This window comes from Nelumbo nucifera, chromosome 2, assembly GCF_055504915.1.
Source record: "Nelumbo nucifera cultivar China Antique chromosome 2, China Antique-T2T, whole genome shotgun sequence".
NCBI classification, from domain to species: domain Eukaryota; kingdom Viridiplantae; phylum Streptophyta; class Magnoliopsida; order Proteales; family Nelumbonaceae; genus Nelumbo; species Nelumbo nucifera.
The window spans coordinates 37,876,741-37,904,400 of NC_142650.1; the positions used below are offsets into that span (position 1 = coordinate 37,876,741).

The 27,660-nt window shown below is 39.5% G+C and overlaps 1 protein-coding gene across 4 annotated transcripts; it reads right to left on the reverse strand.

Moving 5' to 3' along the window:
• Nucleotides 1-1,136: 1,136 nt before the first annotated feature.
• Nucleotides 1,137-25,915, reverse strand: LOC104599104 (uncharacterized). Of its 4 annotated transcripts, XM_088898563.1 has the most exons (11): nt 25,713-25,915; nt 25,442-25,579; nt 20,374-20,600; nt 16,027-16,099; nt 15,573-15,722; nt 15,306-15,440; nt 15,152-15,217; nt 7,576-7,629; nt 7,350-7,457; nt 3,071-3,155; nt 2,049-2,720 (listed from the first exon to the last, which is right to left on the reverse strand). In XM_088898563.1, exons 6-11 carry the CDS (start codon nt 15,399-15,401, stop codon nt 2,236-2,238), a joined length of 894 nt encoding a protein of 297 aa, XP_088754689.1. In that variant the 5' UTR covers nt 15,402-15,440; nt 15,573-15,722; nt 16,027-16,099; nt 20,374-20,600; nt 25,442-25,579; nt 25,713-25,915; the 3' UTR covers nt 2,049-2,235. The 4 variants fall into 4 exon arrangements, with proteins under 4 accessions (XP_010259779.1, XP_088754689.1, XP_010259778.1 ...); XM_010261477.3 differs by lacking the exons at nt 2,049-2,720; nt 16,027-16,099 and adding an exon at nt 1,137-1,644; XM_010261476.3 differs by lacking the exon at nt 16,027-16,099.
• Between the last annotated feature and the right edge of the window lie 1,745 nt (nt 25,916-27,660).

Consider the following 27,660-nt stretch of genomic DNA (forward strand, 5'->3'; position numbering starts at 1 on the left):
AGGTGGCTCGGTCCATTTTACACATTGGAACAAGCTATGCCTCCCAAAAAACCGAGGTGATATTGGTTTCAGGCAAAATTTTGCTATGGATAATCAATGAGCAAATATTAAGATTATTGACTAATTCAGATAATATTCGGGCCCAAAGAGCAAGTCCATGTATTTTCTTAATACAAGTTTGCTCTAATCTAAAAGTTAAATCCTCAAATTCTATTTGGTGGAAACAAGCTCGTGGCATCCTAAATGAGCTCGAGCAAAATTTATTTTGGCTAATCAAAGGTGGTCGCAGTATTTCGGTTTTCCATGATCAATAGATACCATCATTACCAAGTGGATTGCCTCCAACCCGCTCCATAACAGTGATGCATCTTCATCCAGATTTACCCTCAGACAAATTACTGTGTAAAGGGAATAATACTGGTGGTTTCTGCACAGTCAAATCAGCATATCGAGTTTATATCAATTCTGTAGTAATGCAATTCGTTCAAGTGGTCATTCATCTGGAAAATGAAGGTGCCATAGAGATAAGTTTTCGTCTAGAAAGCCATTTGGGAAAGTAGTGCATTTAAAGACATGCATCAAATGCATCTATGAACAAGAAGCGAAAACCCTGCATCATCTAATTTTCTCTTGCCCATGTGCAAGAGCGATCTGGTGTTACCTTTAAATTGGTGTCAATCCAGATAGAATTGAAGGATGGCCCTTACACCAGATCAACACTTGGTTATCCTCTTTGGAACACAACACAAGCAAGGAAGAGAGAGTACTCTTTATATTTTCTAAGGAACATAGAATTTCATCTAATTTGCCTACAAGAAAGCAGCTTCACACTCAAACATCATCAAATTTTCAATGTTCCTCAACATCTTTTGAAACCTGTTTATCTAAACATACTAACCTATATGTAGATCGTTCCTATGATTCAAACACAGGTCATGCAGGATGTGCTTTCCTTCAACAGAGTTCTCAAAGCACGTGGTTCAAGATGCTGGGCTCAAAATAGCTATGATGCTCACATCCAAGCTCAAATAGCAGGTCTGAAATCAGCTTCTTTTTTGAATAGCAGGCAGCTTCAGGTCTATACATATTTAGCACAACTAATCAAGATAAATACAGATAATTTGAAGCCTAACTCATGGATTGAACAGCTCCATTGGAACTGTCTTTAGAATTTTATACATTGTTTTGGTAATAATATCCATTACAAAGTTACCAAATGGCCCATGTGGTAAAACCATATGTTTGAAGTCCTTTTGCAAAAGCTATTGACTCAAATGGACCATCTAATCAGTTTGTAATGTTTTATCTACGGTAACAAAGACGCTTTCCGTTTTGCAAAAGAACAAAAAGGGAAGATAAGAAAAGAAAAACACTAATCACTATCACCAGAGTCATAATTTTGGCATAATGTTTGAAGTCCAGTGCTTGTATCACCGGTTTTGGGTTCTTCTACATGCTTGCTCTCTTCTTTTATTGGATTCCCACTGGAAGCAATGGTTTTGGGTTCCTCTTGCTTATTTTCTTCTTGTTTTACTTGACTTGCATTTGAAGTGGGAAGAGGCTTTTTAACAACAGAAACTCTGACTGATGAAGATGTGAAGATAAAGTTACCTTCCTTACGAGTACCAGCACTACCAATTGTTTCTGCTATGAATCAAATAGACAAAACAAATTTGTTACAAAATGAAAGATATCTGGAACTTTGTTATTTGCCCGGTGGAGATGCAATTCAAATGAGAACATATTAAATTATTCAAAATGAGAACATATTAAATTGAGTCAACATGTTAATGGGCACTGGGCATATAAATGATTTTTAGGTTGGGGAATTAAACATCCAAGCCAAGTTTCAGGACAATGATCTAAAACTACAGAAAACTGAAATATGACAATAATTGCAGCATATCAAGCAAGGAGCTGTGGTTTATAAACTACATTCTAACAGATTACATGGTTTCAAGCCATTAAGTATGGTCTCAGTAATCTTTGTTGCTGTAAAAGGTAAGAGAAAGGAAGAGAAAGAAAGATGAAAGAAAAGAAGAGTTGTTGATCTGAAGTGTCAAAAGATGGGGTCATGTCCCCCTTTCCATAATATTTATACCATAATACAAAAATTACAATCAAGCCCTTCATTAACATAAATATAAGAGGACAAAAATGCCCCTGGCACACACAACACTCCCCTCTCAAGCTAGGTACAATTGTTGGATATGCCTAGCTTCACAAGATTTTCTTCTATCTTTGGTTTGGGTAATCCATTAGCCAAACAATATCTACCAACTGATCACCAGATTTCACTGAAGGTAGACATATCTCCCCACTAATTACTCTTTCATAAAGAAAATGTTTATCGACTTCTATATGCTTTGTGCAGTCATGTTGAACTGGGTTATTTGTGATATAGATGGCTGCCTGGTTGCCATAGAATAATTTCATAGGATGATTAAAAAAAAAAAAAACAACTCTTAATTCTAACAAGAGAGTCCTCAACCATAGCAATTTAGAGACCCCATGAGCCATAACTCTATACTCAACTTCTGCACTTGATCTTGCAACTGATTGTTTTTTGCTTCTCCAAGAAACAATATTTCCTCTAACAAATGTCCAGTAACTAGATGTAGATCTTTTGTCATCAATGCATCCAGTCCAATTTGCATCTACGTAAGCTTCAACCTTGAGGTGTCCATGAGAACTATACAATATCCCCTTACCAGGAGTGCCTTTCAAATAACACAATATCCTATCAACAATTACAAGATGAGGAAGAAGATGTTCATGCATATACTGATTGATATTATGTTTAAGTTTATATTCCTTATTAATATTATGTTTAATTTTTTTCTTTTTTTTTGCATTTTTTTAATTTTTAGCAATTTTTTTTTGTTTTTTTTTGTGCCTTGCTTCAAAAAGGTGCGCAGCTGCATGCCTCGCCTTGCGCCTTGCGCTTTTAAAACACTGGCAAGCCCTTCATTAACATAAATATAAGAGGACAAAAATGCCCCTCACCAAACAACACTCATTACCCAAAAGATATATTTAAAAAAAAAAAAAGAAAAATTACAAAACCTACCTCTACCATTTGAGCTGTCATAAATACTGCCTTTTGTTAATGAATCTGTTGGTTTTCCCGAAGGTTCTTCTGAAACTTTCCTTCTCTGCACCGATTCATGAGTTAGTGAGATGGTGAATGCATAGATCAATACCACTAAGTGGAATTTTACATTATGAATGGATGGACTAAATATTACAAAAACTATATTTAAAGAGCATAAAAAAAAGAAATTTAAGATCAGAAAACACTCAGAAAAGCTGAATGGCTGCAAAGTAAATAGAAAATATGATATTATAATAGATAACTTCTAAAATGATCAAAGGAGATTTAATTAGTTATAGATGAAGAGTAATTCTTTCCATAAAATTTCACATAAACATTTTCTTTTTGGTCAGAAAAATGAGATTAAAACATTATGATGGAAAAACCACCAACCCAAGAACAAGAAGTTGACAATGATACCCAAAATAGTTGCTGTCTCATGACCCCCTGTTTATCTAGGGTATCACAGCCATCCCATTTGCAGTTCTTTTCACCCACTTCAATTCAACATGTAAAGTCCTTTGAGATACTTTCCACTTCCCTAAAAGCATGCCTAAATGTACAGGGAACATGACTGCTGCACTTTGCCCATGAGACAATTAACTTTTGAGTCCCCTCCCATCTCCAACTATCAGAAACTTGTTTTGCTAATCATAGGCATTGCAACAATGCCATCAATACAGATTTCAAAGAATTTCCTACTCCAATAGGCCCTGAATAAAAAGCCACCACCTGCTTTTAAAGTTCCTGAAGACCCCACCTATTCCTGCCAATCCTGAATTCCCATAGAAATCCCATCAAAGTTCAGTTTTAACTAGTTAACTTCTGCCAGTTCCCATTCCATAATTATCCTGTCTTTTCCTTTAAGGAGTGTGCCACCTTCATCCAAGCTCTTATTAATTCATTCACACAGAAAACCTAAAAGATTTCCACTGTCTTTACCCAATGTGCAACTTTTATCTTTATGCATGGATTTATGCATACACACATGCAGATGTCTCACCATAATTACAACTATACCATTAAAACTAGCAAGAGAATCAACTATCACGAATACTCTCTCCAACACCGGGGAGTTGGATGATTGCACCTTGAATGAGCCAATCCAAGGACAAAGAATGCAATGAATATGGCACTTGAACTATCTTGGAATACTCCTCTAGTGCTATTTCACACAAGGCCAGAGAATTATCTTTAAATACTCTTATAATTTCCCATCTTCACTCCACAAAATATGCAGAATGCTCATCTTTTTTCTTCTTAAACTCTTGCCATTTTCTTGATATACCTTCTCTTCTTCTTCTTCTTCTCAAACTGCATATTGATTCCAACTTATATTGCAATACTGATATAAATACTCATCTTTTGTCCCACTGCAATAGTTGACAGTTAGAATAATACCAGAGATAATGAGGGGAGTGACAGTGCAATGAACCAAAGAATCAATACAAATTGCTATCATGATCCAATTGACAAAACCAGCAGAAATTGATTTTCCAATTACACTTCCCTTGTAGTGAGGCTTCAACTATGGGCCAGAAAACTTCAAGAGTTTTTTTTTTTAATCAGTAAAATGGATTCATTAATTAAAACTGAAGCTAAAATTTAGTACAGCTGTTGGAGCACTCCAACCAAACCCCAAATGTGAAGTCACAAATTTGCCCAAAACAAATGATGTCTATCAACCCCCTGTTTTTCTAGTACATCTTCCATCCCATTTGTGTTTCTTCCAATCCAGCTGAAGATGGTATTGAGTTCCCTTGCTAGGTAGCCCTAAATGCATGTCTCTGAGTCCAAGGTGCTAAATTAAATTGCCTCTATGTGTGCCCTCCTCCCTGGATTCCTGAATACACCCTCTATGTGTGCCCTCCTCCCTGGATTCCCAAATAGACCACATCAGCGCTGTGCTTGCTAAGTTACTATCCTCCACATAATTCTCCCCCCTTTTTGGCTACCTCAAAAGGTTGGAATTGAATAGACATAGACTTACCACATCTTGCAGGGAGACACATTTGCAATCAAAGAGAGAAGAAAAATATTCCTAAATACAAGACAAAAAAGGGCAAGAGATTAGTAAATGAGCAATGGTCTCACCACAAGCTTTGCATAGTAAACACACTTAAGGAGAGAAGCACAAATTAGCCCCCCTTTTCTACAACATTCATAGGTATTAATTTTTCCAAGGAACACTTCCCAGCACAAAGCTTTAACCATAGGAGGAATAGGCTCCAAATCTCTTTAACCGGGATGTTCACCCTCAAGAAGTCAGAAAGGAGTGAAAGGACATCAAATTCTATTGTCATTCAAACTTTGATCTAGGAAGACCGTTTCCAACTTGGTTGGTAAGAGAACAGGGGAGCCATACCCATTATCCCTCCAGCTCCTTCTAAAGCCAAAATCCCACTTTATCCCAAAAAGGGAGGTTGCACAAAATTTTGAATGTGTTCAAATTTGTATTTGGACAGAGTGTAAAGCAAAGGGAATTGTAATTTGAGGAGAAAATCACCAATCCACAAATCCTCCCAAAAAAAAAAAAACCTTATTTCCCACACCCCCCACACCAAAGCGAGTGAAATTAGGAAAAGTTGGGAGTGCCTCTTGCATTGATTTCCAGGGAGAGATTTGGAGGAATGAAGAGCCCCACCTTTGCATCCCAGCCATTTTCTGATAAACCATGAATGCTTCAATGACCCTAAGCCATAGCTTATCACCTTCTAGGGGAAATCTCCACAACCACTTATCTAACAAAGCTATGTCTGCTAGGATCAAGTTCCCAATACCTAGCCCACCTTGTTCCTTGGATTTACACACCTATTCCCACTTCACTAAATGGTCTTTCCTTTGATCACTAGGATCCAATGATAAGTCACTTGTGCACTTTTCTAACTGCCTAGCCATTTTAACTAAAAAGCAAAATGTGGATAGGTAGCAAAAGGGCAAATTGGCTGGTGTAGACATTAGGGTAATTCTCCCTCCCATTGAAACAAGTTTTTAGAAACCTTCTGTTCTCGGAATATGCCCCTTATTCTAGTGGCCAATCTTTAACCTCAAAAGTCACAACCTAGGGTTCCTACCAATACTTAAACGTCTTCCTCTCCCAAGTTGATTCTGGCTACACAACTTTTCCCCAATTCACCATTAAGTTAGAGATCCTATAAAAGGTATTGACTGGATCCTTTTTTCTATCAATAACAGGTATTGACTAGATCCTTTAATCTCCTCAAATCACTTTCATCACTCCCATCACAGAAAATGATTATATCATCTGCAATTTGTAAATGGGTTATAACCACCTCATTTCTACCTACCCTCCAACCCCTAATCAGGTTGTCCAAATCTGCCCTAATGATCAATCTACTTAGAATCTCAATAACCAAAGTGAATAGGAAAGAGGAAATAGGGTAATCAAATTTTATTCCAATTAAGTTAATTTCTGTTTGGAGAAAAAGGGATGCAAGATCTTTGTGATTCAGCACTATTTTTGCAACCAACTTGGGTTTAGATGTGTAGCACAAAGCAAAGAACTAGCAAAAGAAAGAAGAGGAGAATAGAATAGATGGAAACAAGATCAAAACCCTAGGAAATCACCCCCAACTTGGCATTCACACCAAATTCTGCAGAGAAATTTTCTTTGTTCATTAGCCAAAAAAATTGTTCTTCAAATGAGCCTTACAAGCTTAATAAGAAAGAAGATTCCAAAGGAAGAAACTTGCCCCCCAAGTTAGCTTGCCCAACAAGCCATGTACAAAAAGAAGCTAGATTAGATTAAACTTTCCCCAAACAATTACGAACATAAAGCCAAACAAAGGGAAATAACTAGGGTAAGACCTGTCCCCAAACATAACCCCCTAAACATGCAAAATTACAAAAAAACACCCTTGCTGTCCAAAAATGTAAGAAAGTCAAATACATCCTTTCCAGCAACAAACTCAACCACACAAAGGACATCTTAAGGTGATTGAAAACTCTAGGATCCTCCCGAGTTGATACACTGCTAACCCATCTCCCATGTGGGCCTCATGTCATTGTAATGATGCCAAATAAGCATAGGAGAAGCTTTGGTTAGCTTTAATATGCCTTAAGTTAATTCCCATCAAAAAGACCCAATTTATAATACAAATTTAAAGAAATCCTACCATGGAAGTGCAGGAAAAAAAGGCATTGATTTGTCATAAGTTTTCATAAACATGTGCCATGTTTGCACCAATCTCTGTTAAAATAAAAGGAATACAATACAATCAGGGGAAAATCATACTTTGGAATCATTTTGTGCACCAGTATCAGTTGAAAGCAGATTTAAATTGTTGTCATCATCCACATCTTCATCCTCATCATGAATTCTTTGAACAAAAATTCTTGAACCCTGTGTCAAAATTTAAATTAGAAACTATAGGATTCCTGGTTATTGAAAGTAAATAAATAAAGACTCCTAGCTGTAAAATGATATAAATCTATAATCTGTAGGGATGTCGTATACCAACTTGGAAAACAATTGACCTTATAAGTGCTTCATCCTCTTCTTCCAGTTTCTTCTCCTGCCAGGCAAATAGATATTTCAACAAAGTCAGAACTTGAAAAATATAATTAATGGTTGAAAGGCCACAATTTTTATCTATAACCAGATCAAAGAAATTTACCAATATGTAATCAAAGCTGTCAGAAGACACAAACATCTAGTTTATACAACAATGGAGAAACCAGAATGCAAGCCTCAAGGCTGTGTTTGATATGATAGAAAATAAGAGAGAAACAGAAAATTGAGGGAAAGTCTTCAAGGAATTTCACAAATTTCTTAAGAACTTCCCCTCAACTTTCTCTTTCTCTCATATATGCTATCAAACCAAACTTAGCCCAAAGAAGAAATCCAAGAAATATCAGATATATGAAAATAAAATAGCTATCATCCTGTCGCTACACTAATCCATTCAAATGAAATGTTCACTGTAGATTCCAGATGTCTAGCCTCTCTAAGATAATATCAAGACATCCATGGCCTTCCAAGAGAATAAACTCATTTCTGAGAAATAAACAACTACTCTCCTCCAAGATGGTACATTAATAAGAACTCTTGAAGCATGTTTTTTTATTAATATCTGCATTTTTTTTTATCAGTAATGGCAATTTCATTAAGAAAATTAAAACGAGAAACAGTACAGAAGCTGAGTAGCCTTGACTACCCCACTAGCATTTAAACTTTGCCACTTGTTAACTTTTGATTTCCAGCCTAACAACTGAGCCCAAAAACAATGTTCCTGTTAACCCCTTGCTTCGCTAGCTGTTCTGCAGAACCATTTGCTGCTCTTGGAGTCCACTGAATTAATAACTGCATGTCCTTGGCTAGGTGATTAAGCTTCTTGATTTCATTTCTGAACAATCAGGGAGTCTTTTCATTCTGCTTTAGCCAGCTTATAATTACTCTGGAGTCGCCTTCTACAACCAGCTTTCTCACTCCTAATTCTATAGCTTTTTGTATCCCAAAAACCACTGCCTTTAGTTCAGCTGTAATGGAGTCTCCCCATCCAATAGGGCCTGAATACAGCCCCACCACACAGTGAGTCTTATCACCCCTCCAATTCCAGATACCCAGGTTACCAAAGCTGCTCCCATCAAAGTTTAATTTGAGGAAACCAGACTCAGGGGGGTCCCAGTTTCTTAAGACCTTTGCTGATGACGAGGATGCTACTGTCTTCCAATTTCTGAGTATATCACCTGCAGTAAAATCTGAGATTGAGAATAATCCCAAAGATTTTACCCACGAGATCACTTTTATCATGATCCCTTCTATCAGTATTTCCTGGCACCTTTTCTTTTCTTCAAAACTTCTCAGATTTCTCTCCTCCCATAACACTCAAAGCACTGCTGCCAGGTAGACTGAGAGTTGGTGGCAGAAAATAGTTTCCTCAATGAAGGAGATCTACAATTCAAGATTTTAATGGCATTGCAATTACTCAAACTTGATAGGGCTGAGTTCCTCATTCTGCAGAAGTTAAAGTCGAACCATGAAAGTTACAATAAAGTCAAATCAATATTCAAAGATTGGACTAATCTTTGAACAGTTTGAGAGGACAGGTTCAGGTCCTCCAAATGATCTGAGTTATAAAATTAGTATAACCCACATTATGCTGCTGCACCTTATAATTCCTCCCACAACCTCACATAAATGACTTTTTTCTCTCAAACTCTTCCTCAGATTCATGTTTACCTGCTTCAAAATGGGACTTTTAGAGAAGTTGTCATCTTTAGATTCAACATGGTAATTTCTCTTTAGTTCTAGCTCAAATTTGCTTTAGTTGGATAATGCATAACTTCTTGCAATGCCATTTTTTAACTTATGCAGGAGACTAAATTGTGATCTTTAGTTCAACATGGGGTGGAAGTATTTGGGTAGCAACAAAGAAGGATTTGGTCTACTGATCAAAAGAAAAAACAATTGGGTCTATATACTGACTTGGGGAGCTTTAAGAGGAATGTTAATCAAGTGGGATACTGATAAAATTGTGTTTAGACTTTTTTTGGATCAGTAAGTAAATTCCTTTATTTAATTATAAAGTTACTATAAAGATACAAAGCAAGTCATCTTTAAAAGACCCATGCTACAACATATTACAAAGTTGCCCAAAATAATGTGGGTCTATCAGCCCCCTGCTTTGCTAAAGTAGCTGCCAAGCTATTTGCTCCCTTTTAACCCAACCTAAGCTGGAACTGAATTTTTTTAGCAATTAAATCAATTTCTGAAGATGAACCTGAATTTCCAAGGTGCTGAGTCAATTTGCTTTGCCCAAGTTAAAACTAATAGTGAATCCCCTTCAATTTCTAGTTCTGTTTCTCCATATTGCTGGCACGTTTCAAGCCTTGTAGGAGAGCCTAAGTTTCAGCCCGAATTGAGTCACCAAAACCAATTGGTCCCAAATACAGTGCCACTACTTCTTCTTGATGATTATAAAGAACTTCCCTAATCCCAGCTCTCCTCTGATCGCCAAAAGAGCTACCATCAAAGTTCAGATTTAGCTGATTTGGTCTGGTGGTTTCCAATCCATTCTTTCATTTTTCCTGAGTATTGTGCCACTTCCCTCCAATTCCTTAATATATCGCCTGTAGAAATATTTCTGAAGAGGTTTAAAGTTCTAATCCAATGTACAGATCTGATCTTTATGACTTCGATCACTTCCTCCCTTGACATAAAATTCATTGAAGATCTTTTGATTTCTTTCTTCCCAGATAGACCATACCAAGGCTGCTCTTACCACCTTCCACATACATCTTCCCCTTTTTTTTCTATTGCCTCGGGAAATTTGCGATGAACAAACTCACTACACATACCAAGGCTGCTCTTACCACCTTCCACATACATCTTCCCCTTTTTTTTCTATTGCCTCGGGAAATTTGCGATGAACAAACTCACTACATCCTCTGGGGGAGGCCCATTTGCAACCAAAGAGAGAGCAGAAGTATTCCCAAATATAAGAATCAAAGGATCAAGAGAATAGTAAGGGAGGGTTTCACCACAAGCTTTACACAGGATGACCAATTTAACAATCTCTCTAAAATTGAAGTCTAGAAGAAAACCTAAATGGGTTCGAGTGAACGTATATGGGATGAAGATGAAAACATATAGAGAAAGGAATGAGTTATGTGAGGAATTAGGATACATAAGAGATTTATGAGAAGGATCTTAGTCTAGAAGAAAACTTCACACCCACCTCAGAGCACTTGCAGTCGTTGAGTCCCATTGCTCTCTCCCTCACCCTCTCTCTCCCTATCCCATTGCTCACTATCCCTAATTAACCAAGTCTACAAGAAAAGACTAATATGTTGGAATCTACGTTTGGAGAAAAGGGACCTCAAGTCTTTATATAACGATGTTTTCACTTGGTATTCCTAGAAATATGAAGTTATGGCCTCATCTTCATATGGGGCAAGGAAAAGAGTGTATAAGAAGTGGATAGAGGATATTTGTTCATCTTCATTCGGAGTGACATGATTTAGTCAATATTCAACCGATGCATAGATACTTTCATTACATTTTAGTAGTGGTACAGTCACAAGATACGAACATAGATGTGTTTGGAGAAAAGGGGGTTGTAATCATAAACATGAGAAAAGAGATTGATTGATCTATTCCGTCTATACATTCATAGCATCGGCTTTACTAGGCTGAGTAGTGGATGGTCATTCTCCAACCTCATCAGAGGTGGTTGCACTAGAAGAAAGCTTACAATTCAAAAAATGCTCTTACAACTTGGATACCTGTAGCAAATGAAGGAGGGGACCCCTATTTGTACACTAACCCCCTCAAGGAATCCTCTAGAACTATGTACACTTGGCATCATCTAGAAACACCTCTAGAGCATTCTACCTTCTACACTCTTCTAGGGGATGCCCATTCCATAAGATACAAGAACACTCTAGAGTAAGTCTAGATTACTCCCAACCCCTCTAGGGTGTTCCACACAAACCCGGATTGTTCCACAAGGTTTTAGAGAGTTCCACCAACATCTAGCCCCTTCTAGGCACATGGAGAACACTCCAGAACACCCCAGAAACATGCAGAATTGGCTAGGAGCCTCAAGAAACACCTAGAAAACCTCTAGCCAAGCAACCCATTATGTCACCCCGTGACATTCTCCCCCACCTGATTGTGCAACGCCCTCGTTGCACTCAATTGGCTTGTGCATCCCATTGCCTGATCAAGTCCTCATGGCTGGACACAATCAACTTGTCCACTCGTACATACGATGCTTCTGATGCAGGCAACCCCTTCCACTTGACTGCGTACTCCACCCATGGAGTTACCCCAAGAAAAGTGGCCATGGTTTCAGCAATAATCTCCTCAAGTTCCCGACCCTTTGGATATGTGGCCTGCATTGTTGCTATAGCCACCCATTTGCTCCAACCTTGATCAGTTGCCTGGCCCCTACCAATGTCCTTGCCTCGGCCTTTGCCTCGACTTGTGCCTGCATACACGACTTTGTCCTTGCCTTGGACCTTCTTGTCGTGTTGTGCTGCCCTTGGTTGCTTGTCCACCCCTAGACTAGATTGGCCCCCATGGCCTTGCCCCATGCCCAGTTGTAGGGCTGATAACTTCTTCACTGTTGCACATGTCCCATCCACCAAAGGGACCATGCATGAGGTCCCTGCCTCCATGATGCACAACATCCACGCATATGATATGGGCATAGCCCGCACATTGTTGAAGAAGTCCATAGCTAATATCATCTGGTAGTCATCCATTGGCACCACGGTCACATCTATGACACCCTGCCAACTCCATACCTGGATGCTCACCCCCTGAGCAATGCCCTCGATCTCACGTGCTTGGGAATTAACTGTCTTGATCATGCTCGTGCTCTTTGTGATCTTTAAGCACAAGCGCTTTGCCTCCCCAGTTGAGACAAAGTTGTGAGTCACCCCCTACGTCAATCATGGCCTGGGTCTTCTCACCATTGATCAATGCCTCCACATACATCAACCTTGACCCAGCTATGGTCTTGGTTGCCCCCTTAGCCGGCCCCTCCAGCTTCTTAACACTGCAAAGTAACTATAGTGACCCAATCTTGGCCTCCTCATGGCTGTCTTCCTGCTGCCCCATCTATGCCACTAGTGCACTAAGCACCATACGTTGCGGACAATCACGAGCATGGTGGTCCCCTTCACAAGTGAAGCAACTCAGCTTTGCCTTGCCCTTATCCCTTGACTTAGGTGGATTGGTCTTGTCGTTCTGAACTTTGGTCTAGGCCCCCTTGCCCTAGTAATCACTCTACATGCCCTGGTCGTTCCTCTAGCCGTGGTGATCTCCCCTACTTATGCCGTGGCCACCCCTTGCAGACTTGGGCTCCATTGAGCTACCCATGTTGCTCTCCCCCAACTTCTCCGCCTCGGCCATGGCAGTGGCTAGATCCTGCACACCCCTCCGTTATAGCTCAATTTCCGCCCACGGCTGGAGTCCACCCATGAAGTTGAACAACAACTCCTTGTCATCCATGTCGGGTATCTCAAGCATGAGTGTGGAGAACTCTCGTACATAGTCCCTAATCGACCCAGTATGCTTCAACTTCCTCAAGTTGCATTACGCCAAGTACTCTACGTTCCCCGAATAGAATTGGCTCTTGATGTCCCACTTGAACTCATCCCATGTGTCAATGTGACACTGCCCCTTCTCCATGTCTGCATAGCACTACCTCCACCACAAGACAATTGTATCGGTTAAGTACATAGTGGCAACACGTACCTTGGCCTGCTCATCCCTTATGTGCATGCTTCAAAGCAAGGTTCTAAATATCGATACGCCCGATACACCGCCAAGAGCGTATCGGGCGATATCGATAGTGTTTTTTTTTACTTTTTTTATTTTTTATTTCAAAACCGGTTCAGGGGGGCGGTTTAAGGCTCCTCCACCCCCTGAACTGGTCATAACACCGATACACCCTTTGTAGGGGCATATTGGGGAGCTCCCGAAATGATACGTATCGACCGATACGGGCCAATACTTTGAACCTTGCTTCAAAGTACTGCTCCATGTGCCATAAGAAGTTGTCCAACGCCCGTGCATCCCTAGCACCATTGAAGTGAGGTGGCTCAAGTGCCCTAAACTTTGGCATGTCCCTAGAGTCCCCACCTCATCCCATGCTAACAACTTCTTGCAAAGCACCACATCTGCCTTCAACTCGTCTACATTAGCTTGGACCTTGGCCAGGCTTCCCATCAGCTTGGCTTCCAACCCTTCCCGTTCTTTGTCTTCCCCATGCTAGGCAAGATCCACGACCTCTTCCTCAGTTGCCTTGAGCTCCACCAGCCTGCCCTCCAAGCCATCAACTCAACTACCCATGTCTGTGAACTTGTCTTGCATATCTCCCGTGGCAAGCTCCAACCTCGCCATCTTGGCCTCCAACGCAGCAAGGACGTCTCTTGATGCTTCCCTTGTCTTCTTTGAGTGGCCCTTCTCCTGCTTGTGTGTCTTGCTATTGTCAAATCCATCTGACATCCTGTCCACGCACAAACTCCCACGCGCCCCTAGCAAAGTTGCTTTGATACCACTTGTCACAACCCGACTGCTCCCGTTGGCTAAGTCGTGTGGCATTCACTTGGCCCTCCAAGTAAGTCAGCCAAACTGCACACCCAAAACCCTTCTTCCTAGGTTGCTTAAGTTCTGAAGGCACACACCAAAGCACACAAGAGAACACCAAGTACTGTAGGAGGAAGAGATTGTATTGCACTAGAAGAAAGCTTACAACTCAAAGAATGCTCTTACAACTTGGATGCATGTTGCAAACGAAGGAGGGGACCCCTATTTATACACTAACACCCTCAAGGAATCCTCTAGAACTATGTACACTTGGCATCATCTAGAAGCACCTCTAGAACATTCTACCTTCTACACTCTTCTAGGGGATGTCCATTCCATAAGATACAAGAACACTCTAGAGTAAGTCTAAATTACTCCCAACCCCTCTAGGGTGTTCCACATAAACCCGGATTGTTCCACAAGGTTCTAGAGAGTTCCACCAACATCTAGCCCTTCTAGGCACATGGAGAATACTCCAGAACACCCCAGAACGCTCCAAAACAGCCCAAAAACATGCAAAATTGGCTAGGAGCCTCAAGAAACATCTAGAAAACCTTTAGCCAAGCAACCCATTATGTCACCCCGTGACATCTAGGTCCAGAAAGATTTTCAATGTGACCCGATCAATCTTGTTAGGAAAAAAGAAGAAATGGTATAATGAAGGTCTTTGAGGAATCCTACTTAGAGGATTATTTAGTAAAGGAGCAAGTGCAACCTTTTTTGGCTTTTATTCCTAGAATGAGGAGAACTATCACTTAAGGATTATTGCCCAAATTGGTATTGTTAATAGATCAGCAAATGGAGTAGTTGATTCCCCTAGCTAGGCAATGGATTAAGAGGGAACAATTGTATTAAGGGGTTTACAACTTTGCCATCCTAATAGCTAGAACTTTAATCACCTTAAGTAGTATTCTCTATCCACAATCAATAAAACTTCCAAATTGTTACCAATCATAAATAGATAAATAAATAAAAACAAAAGAAAAGCAGAATACCTTTTCCTGAGCTGTACGTTGCAGGGCCTCGAGCATTGCATCCACACTCACAGTTGCATGTCTTGACTGAAAAAGCAATGGAGTACTTTATTTCAGTATCTAAAGCACCAAATGGATTAGTGAGAATAAGTATATTGCCTAACCAGCCAGCTACCTTCATCGACTTCATTTCATCCAGTGCAGCAAGTATGTCCATTTCTCTTTTTGAATCCAGTGTTCTATTCTCCAAAGATTTCATTGCATCCCCCATCTCCTCTGCATCCCTTTTTTTCTTCTCCTTTTCCACTTCCTGATGAAAAAAAAAATAGAATTAAAAATGAAATCTTGAAACAAGTTGCTAGATTTCAAGAAGCCAATGAAGAATATATGCACAAATTATTAAAAAATAAAAATGATCATATATTATAAGCTAGTTGTTCACCTCATCCTCTCCACGCCAAGGCTCAAAATTTCGAGTTGCACCTGATTCGACAACATAGTCCGAATTTTGTGGATCAGTCTTTATTGTCAGTTCAGCTGAACACTTGGTGCATTTGAAGTAGAACCTGAATATTTGGATTCCCAAGTATGTCTGAAAATGATTGAACACAAATCAAACTAGGTCAGTGAATGGAGATTCACAGAGAGAAACAAGGCAACAAATTAATATTTTCCTTAATGAGATAATGTAATGTGAATCCAGCAGTTTGTCTTTCTAATACTGGATGTCAGATCGTTTTTGCACAAAATGCACAATCACCTTTTGGTACTGTTAAGAATTTATTCAACTTTACCAAACAAAAAACTTGATTCAATTCCCAAGAAGATGAGTACAAGTTATGAGATGAGTGTAAGAGTTATAGCAAAACATAGAGAGAGAGAGAGAGAGAACAAACCTCTGATAGAAATTAGCATCATCTTCACCATTATTACAATTAGTCAGGTGATCTAGTGAAGGAGATCAAAGACCTACAAAAATTCCATTTGGCATGTAAATTTGGGGCTCAAAAGGAGTTCCTCTATTCCTCTCCCCATCATACATTCATGGAAAAAAAAATGGTCAAAGAGACCTTGGAAAATGCTCCAGATGATCCCTCTTTTAGGAGAACTTTTAAATTAAAAATTGAAAAATTAAAGTAGTATTACTAATCTAACAAACCTATGACCTACAACCCAAGGTTAGAATAGGGCTGATATCTACTGCAGGATTCAATACATAACCAAACCAGAAAATCCCTAGTCTGATGAATAGTTTGGTTGGCCACAGGATTCCTCTATGAGGCTAAAATGGAGTAGGCCATATAGGAAACTCCCCACAAGATAAGGAAACTTTTTTTGCTATTATTATTACTACAATTGTTGTTGTTCTTAAGAAAATCTATTCATATTAAGAAAACTCCCCAAAAGGGACCAACATTGGGTAAAGGCTTTTTTGTCCTTACAAGATATCACCAGATAGAGGCAGTAGGAGGTGACTACAAGTAGGAATTAGGGAATTAATCTCAATATGGTTGTAAGCAACTCTAGCTATATGAATGAATGAATATGCAATCATTACTGTGAAGCTGGATAGAAATAATTATTTTGAATGGGCCCACTTTACACGTCTATAGGAGGGTGTGCAGAACTCAGCTATTTAACAAAGCTGAGCCAAATATTAAAAATCCATGACAAGGAAAGTGGGCATAAAGGAACTTGATTTTTGGTTTATTAATTCTCAACCACACCTGAGTAGGAATTACCTATGGATGAGAACTAAAGAAATCTAGGATAACCCATCTGCGACTAACCCCAGGCCCTTAATGTTGCCAGGGTGTACAAGCTTAGTTTGAGGTTAATAATCTCAAGTAGGGAGATTAGCCTCTAATTGTGACAGGAGATAGATTACTTGGAGACAGTTAAGTGGGGACATTCTAAAGATGCAGCAATCTACAAGAAGCTTGTAGAAAGGAACCAGATGTTCAAATTCCTAGTTAGGGTGGGTTCCTAAGTATGCTTTACATGGGAAAATATCCTCAATATTATGTCTATGCCTAAGCAACAAGTTGCCCATAGAGGGCCACCTAGCTTTTTTCTACATGGTGCTAGAAGGGCTAGGGATAGACCAAAAAGGACATGGGTAGAAGTAGTAAGAAATGAATAAAATGTCAATAACTTAACAATGAGTGGCTTTAAACAGAACAGAATGCAACGTAGCCAAGCCCATATAATTGGGATAAGGCTTGGATGACAATGATGATGACAACGATGATGATGATGATGATAACAATGATATCTTGAACCCTTGAAGACTTCAAAACCTAAACTGGTAAGCAAGAACTTAAATTTTGCCCAATCAACACATTCTTCATGATGATGATAATATCCAATCGACATCCTTTCTTTTTTCCTCTTCCTAGGACAAAAACAAAGGCTCAGCCCCTATATTTTTGGAATTTTCTATTCTTTCTTTTTCTTCTCATGAATATGTAAATTTTCTATGATAGATCTAAATAGTAACATGATTTCAAACACTTTGGGGTGATTGGTCCATTAGGGTAATCGGCAATTTTATCATTTTTTTAAAGTAAATAAAAAAACAAAATTTATTAAGAAGAAAAGAGGTTACATCAAAGAACAACGGGTGATGAGATTTCAACCTAGAAACAGAAAGACAAACAAGAAAATAACTATTTCAAGCTTTTACATTCAATATCATAACCAACCACAAGACCCATTCAATTCATGTGTTTCCCAAAACTTTTCTTCAAGAGAATGATACATCTCAACTCTGGTGAGATAAGTATCCAGCCCATGATTTTTTTATCAAATCCTAAGCACATCTTCATTTTGTTGCATGCCTTTCCTTCAAAGACCCATCTATTCCTTTCCTTCCAAACTTCCCAACATACAGCGAATGGAATGCAGCTCCAAAAGATTTTAGCTTCTTTGCTTCCATTTAGAATTAGCAAAAGTTTCTCCTGGAAATTTCAAACACCAAACAGATTTGTAATGATTCTTTTTCTCCTTTAGTCCTTCGAGGGCTCCTTTGTAAATACATATAATTAATATATATTTAAACTCTTTGGGGTGTGGATCGACTCACTCAGTTAGACACCCCAGAATTCTGCTGTCTACTCTGGTGTTTTCTCTTGTATGAACTGGGTTGGTGACAGCTTTATTGTGACATTTTTTTATCAATAACAGAAATCAATTTATTAATGGATAATAAAATTACAACAATCCAGGAAGAGGTAAAGAGGCTTAACTCTCCCAAAAAAAGAAAAAAGGAAAGAAGATTACAATACAGCCCAAAACATCTGTTCCCTTCCCGCCCCTTGTTTCGCCAATATGTATCTGCAAAAGCATTTGCAGTCCTCTTCACCCATTGAAACTAAACCTCCAACCCCCCTAGGTAGCCATTTAGCCTCGCTTCTCTCATTTGCATATTTCCACAATCCATTGTCCCTCTGTAACCAGCTTTGAGTCTCCTTCAACAATCAGTCTATGAATACTCAGCTCGTTTGTTTTTCTTAAACCTTCCATTAAGGCACATATCTCAGCTCTCAGAGAGCCACCATTCCCAATGGGGCCTGGAAACAAAGCAATCACCTTTCCATTCTCATCTCTGAACACCCCCCAACACCCGAGGACCCAGGATTACTTTCACTACTGCCATCAAAATTTAATTTTACACATCTTGGGCCTGGTGGATACCATATGGGAGAGGCAACTGATGAAAAAGGAGCAGAATTCGCCACTTCCATCCAGCTATTCAGTAGCATAACTGTAGAGACATCAGCAAACATACCCAGAGACTTCAGCTAATGCACGACCCTAACCATTATTACCTCAATGATGCCTTCTTTGTTCCTTTCCTTATCAGAAAAGGTCATAGAGCTCCTTTCTTCCCATATAGTCCAGCAAATGGTAGCCCTCACACACCTCCATATAGCCCTACCCCTTTTCTTAGGCCATCTAAGGAAAAAAGTGGCAAACAAGCTTCGTATATCTGGTGGAAGGGTCCACCTGCAACCAAATAAAGAAATAAACCATTCCCATATATCAAAAACAAAAGGACAAGAAATTAGTAAGTGGTAAGAGCTTTCACCATTAGCCTTGCAGAGGGTGCACCAATTTGGGGACAAGCACCAATTTGGCCTTTTCTTCTGGAGTAAATTGCATGTGTTACATCTTTCCAAGAATGCCTCCCAACAAAAAGCTCCAATCCTTGGAGGGATTGGCTCACCCCATATTTCCTTGACTGGGAAAGATTGAATAGAATTTATTCATCAAAAAGATTGAATAGAATTGTTGGTTTGCTGTGCCAAGGATTTATAGAAAGAAGCACAAGAGAAACCACCCAATTCAAAATCTGAATTAAGTCTACAACAGTTCCCAATTTTGACTCCCTAAGGCCTCTCCTAAGACCCAAATCCCAATCATACCCAAAATTTGACTCAGAAGGGACCAAAAAATTAGACAGACATCCCTTTGAAACAGAGAGGGAGAATAAAGAGGGAAATTGGTCTTTCAGGGGTACATCCCCCACAATAAATGTTCCCAAAATTTAACCTGATTCCCAGAGCAAAGATCATGCTTGATGTATTGCAGAAAAGAAGGAAGAATGGCATGTATGGATTTCCAAGGAGAGGTCATGTTAGTCCTTGCAACAAGCCTAGAGTCCCAGCCATCATTTGTCTGTCTATGAATACTCAAGATTACCTTGGTCCACAACTTATCCCTGTCCCCTCCAAACCTCTACAACCATCCCAAGCCACCCTTATCTCTACACCTGGAGACTAACTCCCAACTCACTCTATGATCTTTCCTTTCCTCCCCTGGCTCCCATAAGAAATCTCTCATCAACTTTTCCAGTAGTCTATTTATCACTTGTTTTTGTTTATAAAGTTCAGTTAGAGTTATTGAGTCCAAGGCCCATTAGTTTATGTTTTGTTAAGAGTGCTTTCTTATGTTCTTTAGTAGTAGTCGACTTACTAAGGGTATATTTGTCATTGTGTTCAGATTTTTTATGAGCATATAAGATGATGAAAGGGGCAGCCAAATCTGATTTCCGCTTTCTCCCATTCTTTTCAATTTCTCTCTTCTTCTCTTCTCTGCAAAAGCTTCTTTTCTCTTTCTTTTCTATCACAGGTTTCAAATCAGATTGCAGTTTTGCACTTTCTACTCACATCAAAGCACAATTCTCATAAAATTGCAAGTAGAGGAAAACATAAATCCAAAAATCAAAGGAGGAAGCTTACCTCCCCAATTACATCTTCTTTCCGCGAATTGAACTTGGTCCCTTTGTAAATGTAGTTCCCACAAGTATTGCACCGAATACTCATGGGAAGCATCATACGTACTTTTATCTGATGATTCTTAGGTTGTCTCCTCCTGGGCAGCTTGGAAGGATCAAAATCCGGAGGGTAATACTTGTTAAGTACTTTCCTTTCTCCCATCCTTCTTCAAAAACAAAAACTACCAAAACCTGTCATCCAGGCAAGTGATTAAAACCCTAAATTCAGTATGGACAATCAAACAGTTTCTTTGTTCAAACAATCAAATTATATTAACTGAAAATCCAAAAGATGGTATAAAATGGTTGTAGCTCACTCATGCAAAACAACCAAATAAATAAGAAGAAAAATCAAACATAAAGTCAGGCAATAAACTGAATTCTGGTTGTTAACTTCAATACAGGTAAATTCAAGAGCTTAACATTTTAAACTGGGACAATTTATCAAAAAAAAAAACATTTTAAACTGGGACAAGAATTTATAGCCTGATACCATCACAAAAATTTAAAGCATGAACTGCGTTCTCAGCAGCATCCTGTCTCCCAATTACAGAACTCCAATACTAGTCCGAACGCATGACAAATCTATTCTATTCTATTTTTAAAAGTGCTGATCATGATATGGAACCTTCTGTGGAAGAAAACTATCCTCTCTTGCTCTCCACAGGGGTAAAAACGAGATTCCATTACATATTGATACTATCTTTAATGGGTATTGTGTGATGACAGAAATACCCTTGTTTTCTTTCATTCTTGAAGTTGAAAGATAGACATGAGATTTTGATATACTAGGGGCTCTTCGTTTTCTACTCACGTCTCACATGTATGTGCTGTTGCTGGTCTGGACTTCAGCAAATGTCTCTCCTTCACATTCACAGCTGTATTCATTAACAAATGTGTTTTTTCCAATCGTGGAGTTTCCATTTAAGTGTCTCTCCTTCTTCACATTCACAAGCTTATTTTTAAAACCAATGATTTCTGTATGTACAGTATTAGTTATGGAATCAGTAGCATTGCTGCTGCCCTTTGATGGCTTACCCAAGAAATCCTAACTTCATTGTGTGGAAATCATGGTTGTTTAATGTTCAGCAGATTGTGGAGTGTGTGCACATGCATGATGAAGAGGTCATGGTTTCCCTACTAAATCTTCTGCCTGTTCATATTTTCTGGAAGTTCATAAATACATTGGGGAGTACATCTCTCTCACTATGCTGTAGCAGCCCCTCTAAAGACGAGAGACAAAAAGGTGAGCTCTGTTGCCAATGTCTCCTAGCTTTTTCTCCATTTTGTATTTCTAACTGCAATGTAACCTCATGTTTCTGTTGCTTTCAATAAAGCAGACATTTCCTGTCTATAAATATGTTGGGGAGGACAACCCTCACTATGCAGTAGCAATCCCTCTGGAGATGAGAGATAAGGTGACTTTGGTTGCCGATGTCTCATTTCCTGTACTTGTATTTTTTTTTTCGTTGTTTTGTCTGTGCTATTGTAAAGCAGTCATTTCCTGCCGTTACGTTATTTGTTGTTTTGTTTGTGTTATTTGTTGTAATCTTTGTTAAGATTATATTTAGGTTGTGTTTGGTACTATTGTTGTTTCTTCATGAAACATTTAGAGTTGATTAATAAAAATTGTTGAGATATATGAGCTGTCAGATCACGTAAAGGAGTCACTTCAACCAAAAAATTGCATGTTGGGGACTGATCATTGCCATTTAGAGTTGAAACGTGAAATTTGACATTTTAGATAACAATAGCAATTTATATAGATCAACCCAAAACGTTTCTGATTATGTGACATGACAACCCATATTTCACACCAATTCCTATTGATCAATCCCAAATGTTTCATGAAGAAATGACAATGGTACCAAAGACAACCTTAGTAATAACTGCCATCTGAAATGTAAAGTGAAATTAATGAATTATGATTTTGAACCCAATTTCTAATTGAAGTTCCTGCTTTGAGTCATGCACAGTGCAGCTTGAGATTTGAAATGCATAACTGATATCTTAATTTTTTTTATAATTATAACTAATATTTTAATTCAAAATGTGGAGCCAATATCAAATTTCAGATTGAAGTTTAGAGCCAGCTTTTGGGTTAAAGTCAGTCTTAAACCCCATTTTCAGCTTTTGGGTTAGAGCCAGCTCTTATTTTCACACACAGGATGAACAATGGTATCAATGATACTTCCCTACAAAGAAAATCTCTAGTGCTTACAAAACCCCTAAAAACACTTCACAAGTTCACATGAAAAGCTTAATCCTACGTGGAATTTTCAACTTCCATGGATTATTAATACAAAATTGAATATGAGCAGGGAAACTAATAACTGATTCAGATCATATCTTCCCACAGAAAATCTACCAGATCTGGTAGCAGTCCAAATCAACTTGTCTTCCCTTTTTATTTAAATGTGAGTGCTCATAATTTTATTAACCACTCCTTTAAGGAAATGTTCTGCTATTTTCCTAAGGTCCCCTTCACCCAAGTTGCTACAAGTTAAATCATTCACTTTCATATACCCGATACATGGTTTTTGGCACCGTTCTCTTCCTTGTTTGGGTACAGGTGGACTCCTCCAGCTAATATGCAAGCAGTGTTTTAAAAGCGCAAGGCGCAAAAAAAGCACAAGGGCCAATTTGCGCCTGAGGCGCAAGGCGAGGCATGCGCCTTTTTAAGAAAGGCACAAAATTACAAAAAATAAAGCTAAAAAATCAAAAAAAAAGTCAGAAAATTCAAAAAATGCCAAATTTTTTTTAAAAATGCAAAAAATTCAAAAAATATTAAACATAATGTTAATAAAAAATATAAACTTAAATTTTAAAATAAATGATTTAAAAAACCTATTATCTAAAATTAAAATACATAAACATAACATGTAAATTGTATTCAAATGAAAATTTAAAAATAAAAGCAAACATATAAAGCATTTTCAAGCACGTAAAACCCAATCTCTTTTTTTCCTTAATTGCATTGCTTCAAGTAGTAAATGTGAAGTAAAACATATTGCATTCTTGATTCTATGAGTCGCCTTTGTACCACGCCCCTCGAGGTAAGCCCGAGCAAGTCTATGTTAGGGTCTGAAATTCTTATTTCTCGCATAAAAAATAATGATTTTATAGCTTTCAATGCCTTTTAAGAAGATATTTTATTGCAATGAATGAATGAACAACATTAGCAAATAGGGGGAGCGCAAAATGCGCCTCGTCTGTGCGCCCAAGTGCACCTTTTAAATCACTGTATGCAAAGCCTATTTGCTTCTACCTTTAAAGAAAGAAGCACAACTGAACACCCCATTTAGGATGACTAGACCAAATGTGGCTATCCCCCTATCAAAGAAAACCCCATCAAGAATTTGTAAGAGACCTGAAACGAAGTCCAATTTGTTTGCCTTTGAAAGATGAGAGAGTAAACAACGAAGGGAACAACTCCTTTAAAGGAGCCTCACCCACTCATAGATCTTCCCAAAATTTAATTTTATTACCAGAGTTGAGATCAAACCTGATATAATTAAGAAAGTACAAGAGAACCTTATAAATAGCTTTCCATGGAGACATATTGGCACCCTGTTGGATACTCCAACATCCCAACCATTCTCAGAGAGCCCATAAATGATGACCACCACCTTATGCCACAATTTATTTGTTTCTTGCAAAAATCTCCACAACCACTTGCCCAATAGAGCCATATTCTTTTCTTTCAATCTACCTAAACCAAACCCGCCACATTCCTTCCTTTGATCACCACTTCCCACCTAATTAGGTGATCTTTCTTCTTAACCAACTTTTTCTCCTACAATTCTTTAAATATAATTCTTTCTTCTTAACCGATTCTTTAATTTGAGATTTGATTTGATCAAACTCCTCTTTTTCCTCAAGCTCAACCAGCATTTGTTTATCAATATCCATGCTTTTATTTTACATCCCCAAACTTGTTTACATTCCACCATTTTAAGTTTTTAACTTCCCCTTGATAGTGTCTAATTTAACACCTTTTTTGAGAGCTAAGTGAAATCCCTTTATATTTAATTTCCACCCTTCTTGAACAATCTTTTTTATAGTTCTGATCCCCAAACCACATTTCAAAGAACCCGGATAGTTTAGGTCTAGAGTTAGTTTTGAGGTAAATAGGCTTGTGGTCAAAACCTCATTCAGACGGGCATTAGCCTGACGTTGGGGAACATATCCAAACTTCTCAACAAAGACTATCTAGGTTTTTCCTAATACAAATTACCCCGGTTCTACCATTGGCCCATGTAAATGTCCCTCCAGTAACATTAATTTCCATATCATTAAATTGATTAACTAAATTTACTAGAACACTATTCACACTAGAATTACAATAATTTGAATAACCAGCAATATGATCCACATCAACCTCACTAATATTCAAATCCCCATTAAACATACAAGGCAAATTGAACTGCATGAAATTCATGATCAAATTACTCCAGAAAATTTTCCTTTGTTGTTTTTTGGTTCACCATAAATAAAACATAATAACCAATGAAGGGGATATGATTTCACAACCAAAGTAACATACCTGCTGAATGCATCAAACAGTTCGTTACTTATGACATTTTTTCTAAAACAGGGCAAGCCCACCAGCTAACCCTTCAGGGGACACCAAATAATAGTTAGAAATTTTCAAGGACACACCCAGTTTACTTGCCTTTATTGTCAGAGATTTTTGTTTCCCAAATACATAGGGAACCTACCGGTTTAGTAGAAATAAAATTCCTAGGGTTGCGACTTGCAGTCGGTCACAGCCAACACCGCGACATTTCCCACATAAAAGATTCATGGCGACCTTAGTGACTGTTAAGAGCCAGCCAAACAGTCAAAAACCACACCTTAAAGGAAAAAAGCGACAAAACAGAGCAGACCAGAACCAACCAGATGCACAACTCAAAACTTTAGGAACAAAAGAAAGCAGACCACACCGGAACACACACATACACGAAACCCCAAAACAGGGGAACAAGCAAGCACGACAAAACCAAACAATAAGAAAGAAAGAGGAAACAAACCACAAGTTCAGATTCACGGGTTCAGGTCATTCCAGAAACACCATGTAGGCCAGGTGCACTTTGTATATCAAATTAGGGCAAGTGCAACTTCTGAAATAGTGTGTATTTTACGCTTGACCGCCGCGCCGATCAATGTATCTGCAACAATGGTGGAGACGGAATTAGAAAAGAGGGCTGGGGTTCGGGGGTGGGGAATTCAACAAAGCAGCGCATTGGTGGGATTTTAAAAATTTTAAAAGGTTAAAATGGGCAATAAAATTTCGTCCACTACCTTCTAAGTTCGAACCGGCATGGAGATGGAGGTAGCTAGCCCGCTGCCGACGAGAGGGTCAGAGACATTTCCTGCATTTGGAGGAATCGTTCGAAGGTGCAAGCGAACGACCCCGACCGCTGGAAAGCAAAAATTTCCGCGTTCGCGCCTTTGCCGGGGTCGTTTCGGTGCTACCAATTCTGTGTAGAAATATATCCTTGAGCCTAATTCCATATTTACCTTGAAAGTTCAGGTTTAAGTGCTGATGTGGGTTAGTTGGCCCAGCCCACATGGGGCTAGAAGGCCCGGCCCACTAACTTCTGCTAACGTCAGCCACAATAGGCGAGAGCCCTAATACCTTCATACAGAGCCAATCACATAACTATTTGGCATATCGCCAGGGCCTGCATCCTGACCTCGTACAACTCTCATATGAGGCGTTCATCTTCACCTACTACCAATACGCTCAAGTATAAATAAGAGGTAACTGCCCCTTGAAAAGGGGTTGGAACAGAGTAACTCCAACATTTACTCACTCATTTACTTCCAGCACCTACATTATCTACCTAGCATTAATTCTGTGAGATCTGGTGCATCCGAGGACTCTCTCCAAGAGCACTCTCACACTCTCCCCAACTTCACACCTTGTACTGACTTAAGCGTTGAAGCCTCCGCCTCTGGTATCCACTCCAAGGTCTCTAACACTTCCTATCTTGTAGTATCTCAGGCCACCAGGGACCTCGCCTCGGCTAGCAGTACTCGGCTACCATAGTCCTCGGAAGTAGTACTTCACCTCGGTTTGCTGTCCTCGGCTTCGGTCAACCTCTTCCAAAGCCTCGGAGTCCTCGGATAACGCTCGAAACTTGAAGGGTGAATTTACCTTGTTGCCCTCGGCCAACCTGTGCGGCAACAATTGGCGTCGTTTGTGGGATTTTGTGGTTGCTAAGACGATTCCCACTCCAGGATAAATAATAATAATACTCTACATCCAAATCCCCTTTAAGCTTGAAAATCATGGTGAGGAGAGCCAGGAATAATCCAAACCTAGTTACCTACAAATAGTTTCAGGCCGTCCTTGATCGCTTGGACCGCCTCACCCAACGAATGGAAGAAGTCTGCCCCCGAGCAAGAGGTCCCTCTCAAGGCGACCACCCCGCTGGGGTGTTAGAGGATCAGGCCCAATGCGAGAAACATTGAGGTACCAGCCCTCGGCCACGACAATCTACTGGCCGAACCATCAGAATCAAGCAATAACCGCCTCCTGGACTAACCTCGAAGGAATGTCTGTCCTCTAAGCTGAAGGGAGAGTGCGCCCACTCAATCCGAAGACAATCATCAATCTTCGGAGCACCACCACCGCCGTCGTTGGGAGGCCCCACAGGATGATGGTAGGCAGTTCGGTCGCGAAGAGCATGCCACCCTCTCTCGAAGTATTCGGGAGTCTGAGCTAACACCCATCGGGTCCGCGAAGATAGGAGCAGGGCCCATGCCCGTGCTAACCCAATGATTGCCGAGTTGTGAGCCGAGATTGGGGTCATTAAGGACGAGCTCCGCCAAGTTAAGGAGAGTTTAGCCGACACCTCAACCAGTCATGGCAACTCCGCCAGTCACATGGATGCATTCACCCAGGAAATCATCTCGGAGCCTCTCCCCCCACACTTCAAGGCTCCCACACTAGAGATGTACGACGGAAGCACCGACCCCGATGACCACCTGGAGGGTTTCAGAGTGCTCATGATACTATACGGCTATTCCTACGCCTTGACGTGTCGGACCATCCAAGCTACTTTCAGGGGGGCCGCTCGCCGATGGTTCACTAGCCTCCCTCCTCGATCAATCAGTTCGTGAGAGCAATTTACAACCCTATTCCTCGCCCGCTTCATCAGCAACAGGCGATGCCATAAGAGCGTAGCCTCTCTGATGTCGCTCAAATAGGAGTCGAGAGAAAGTTTGCGGTCTTGCATTGACC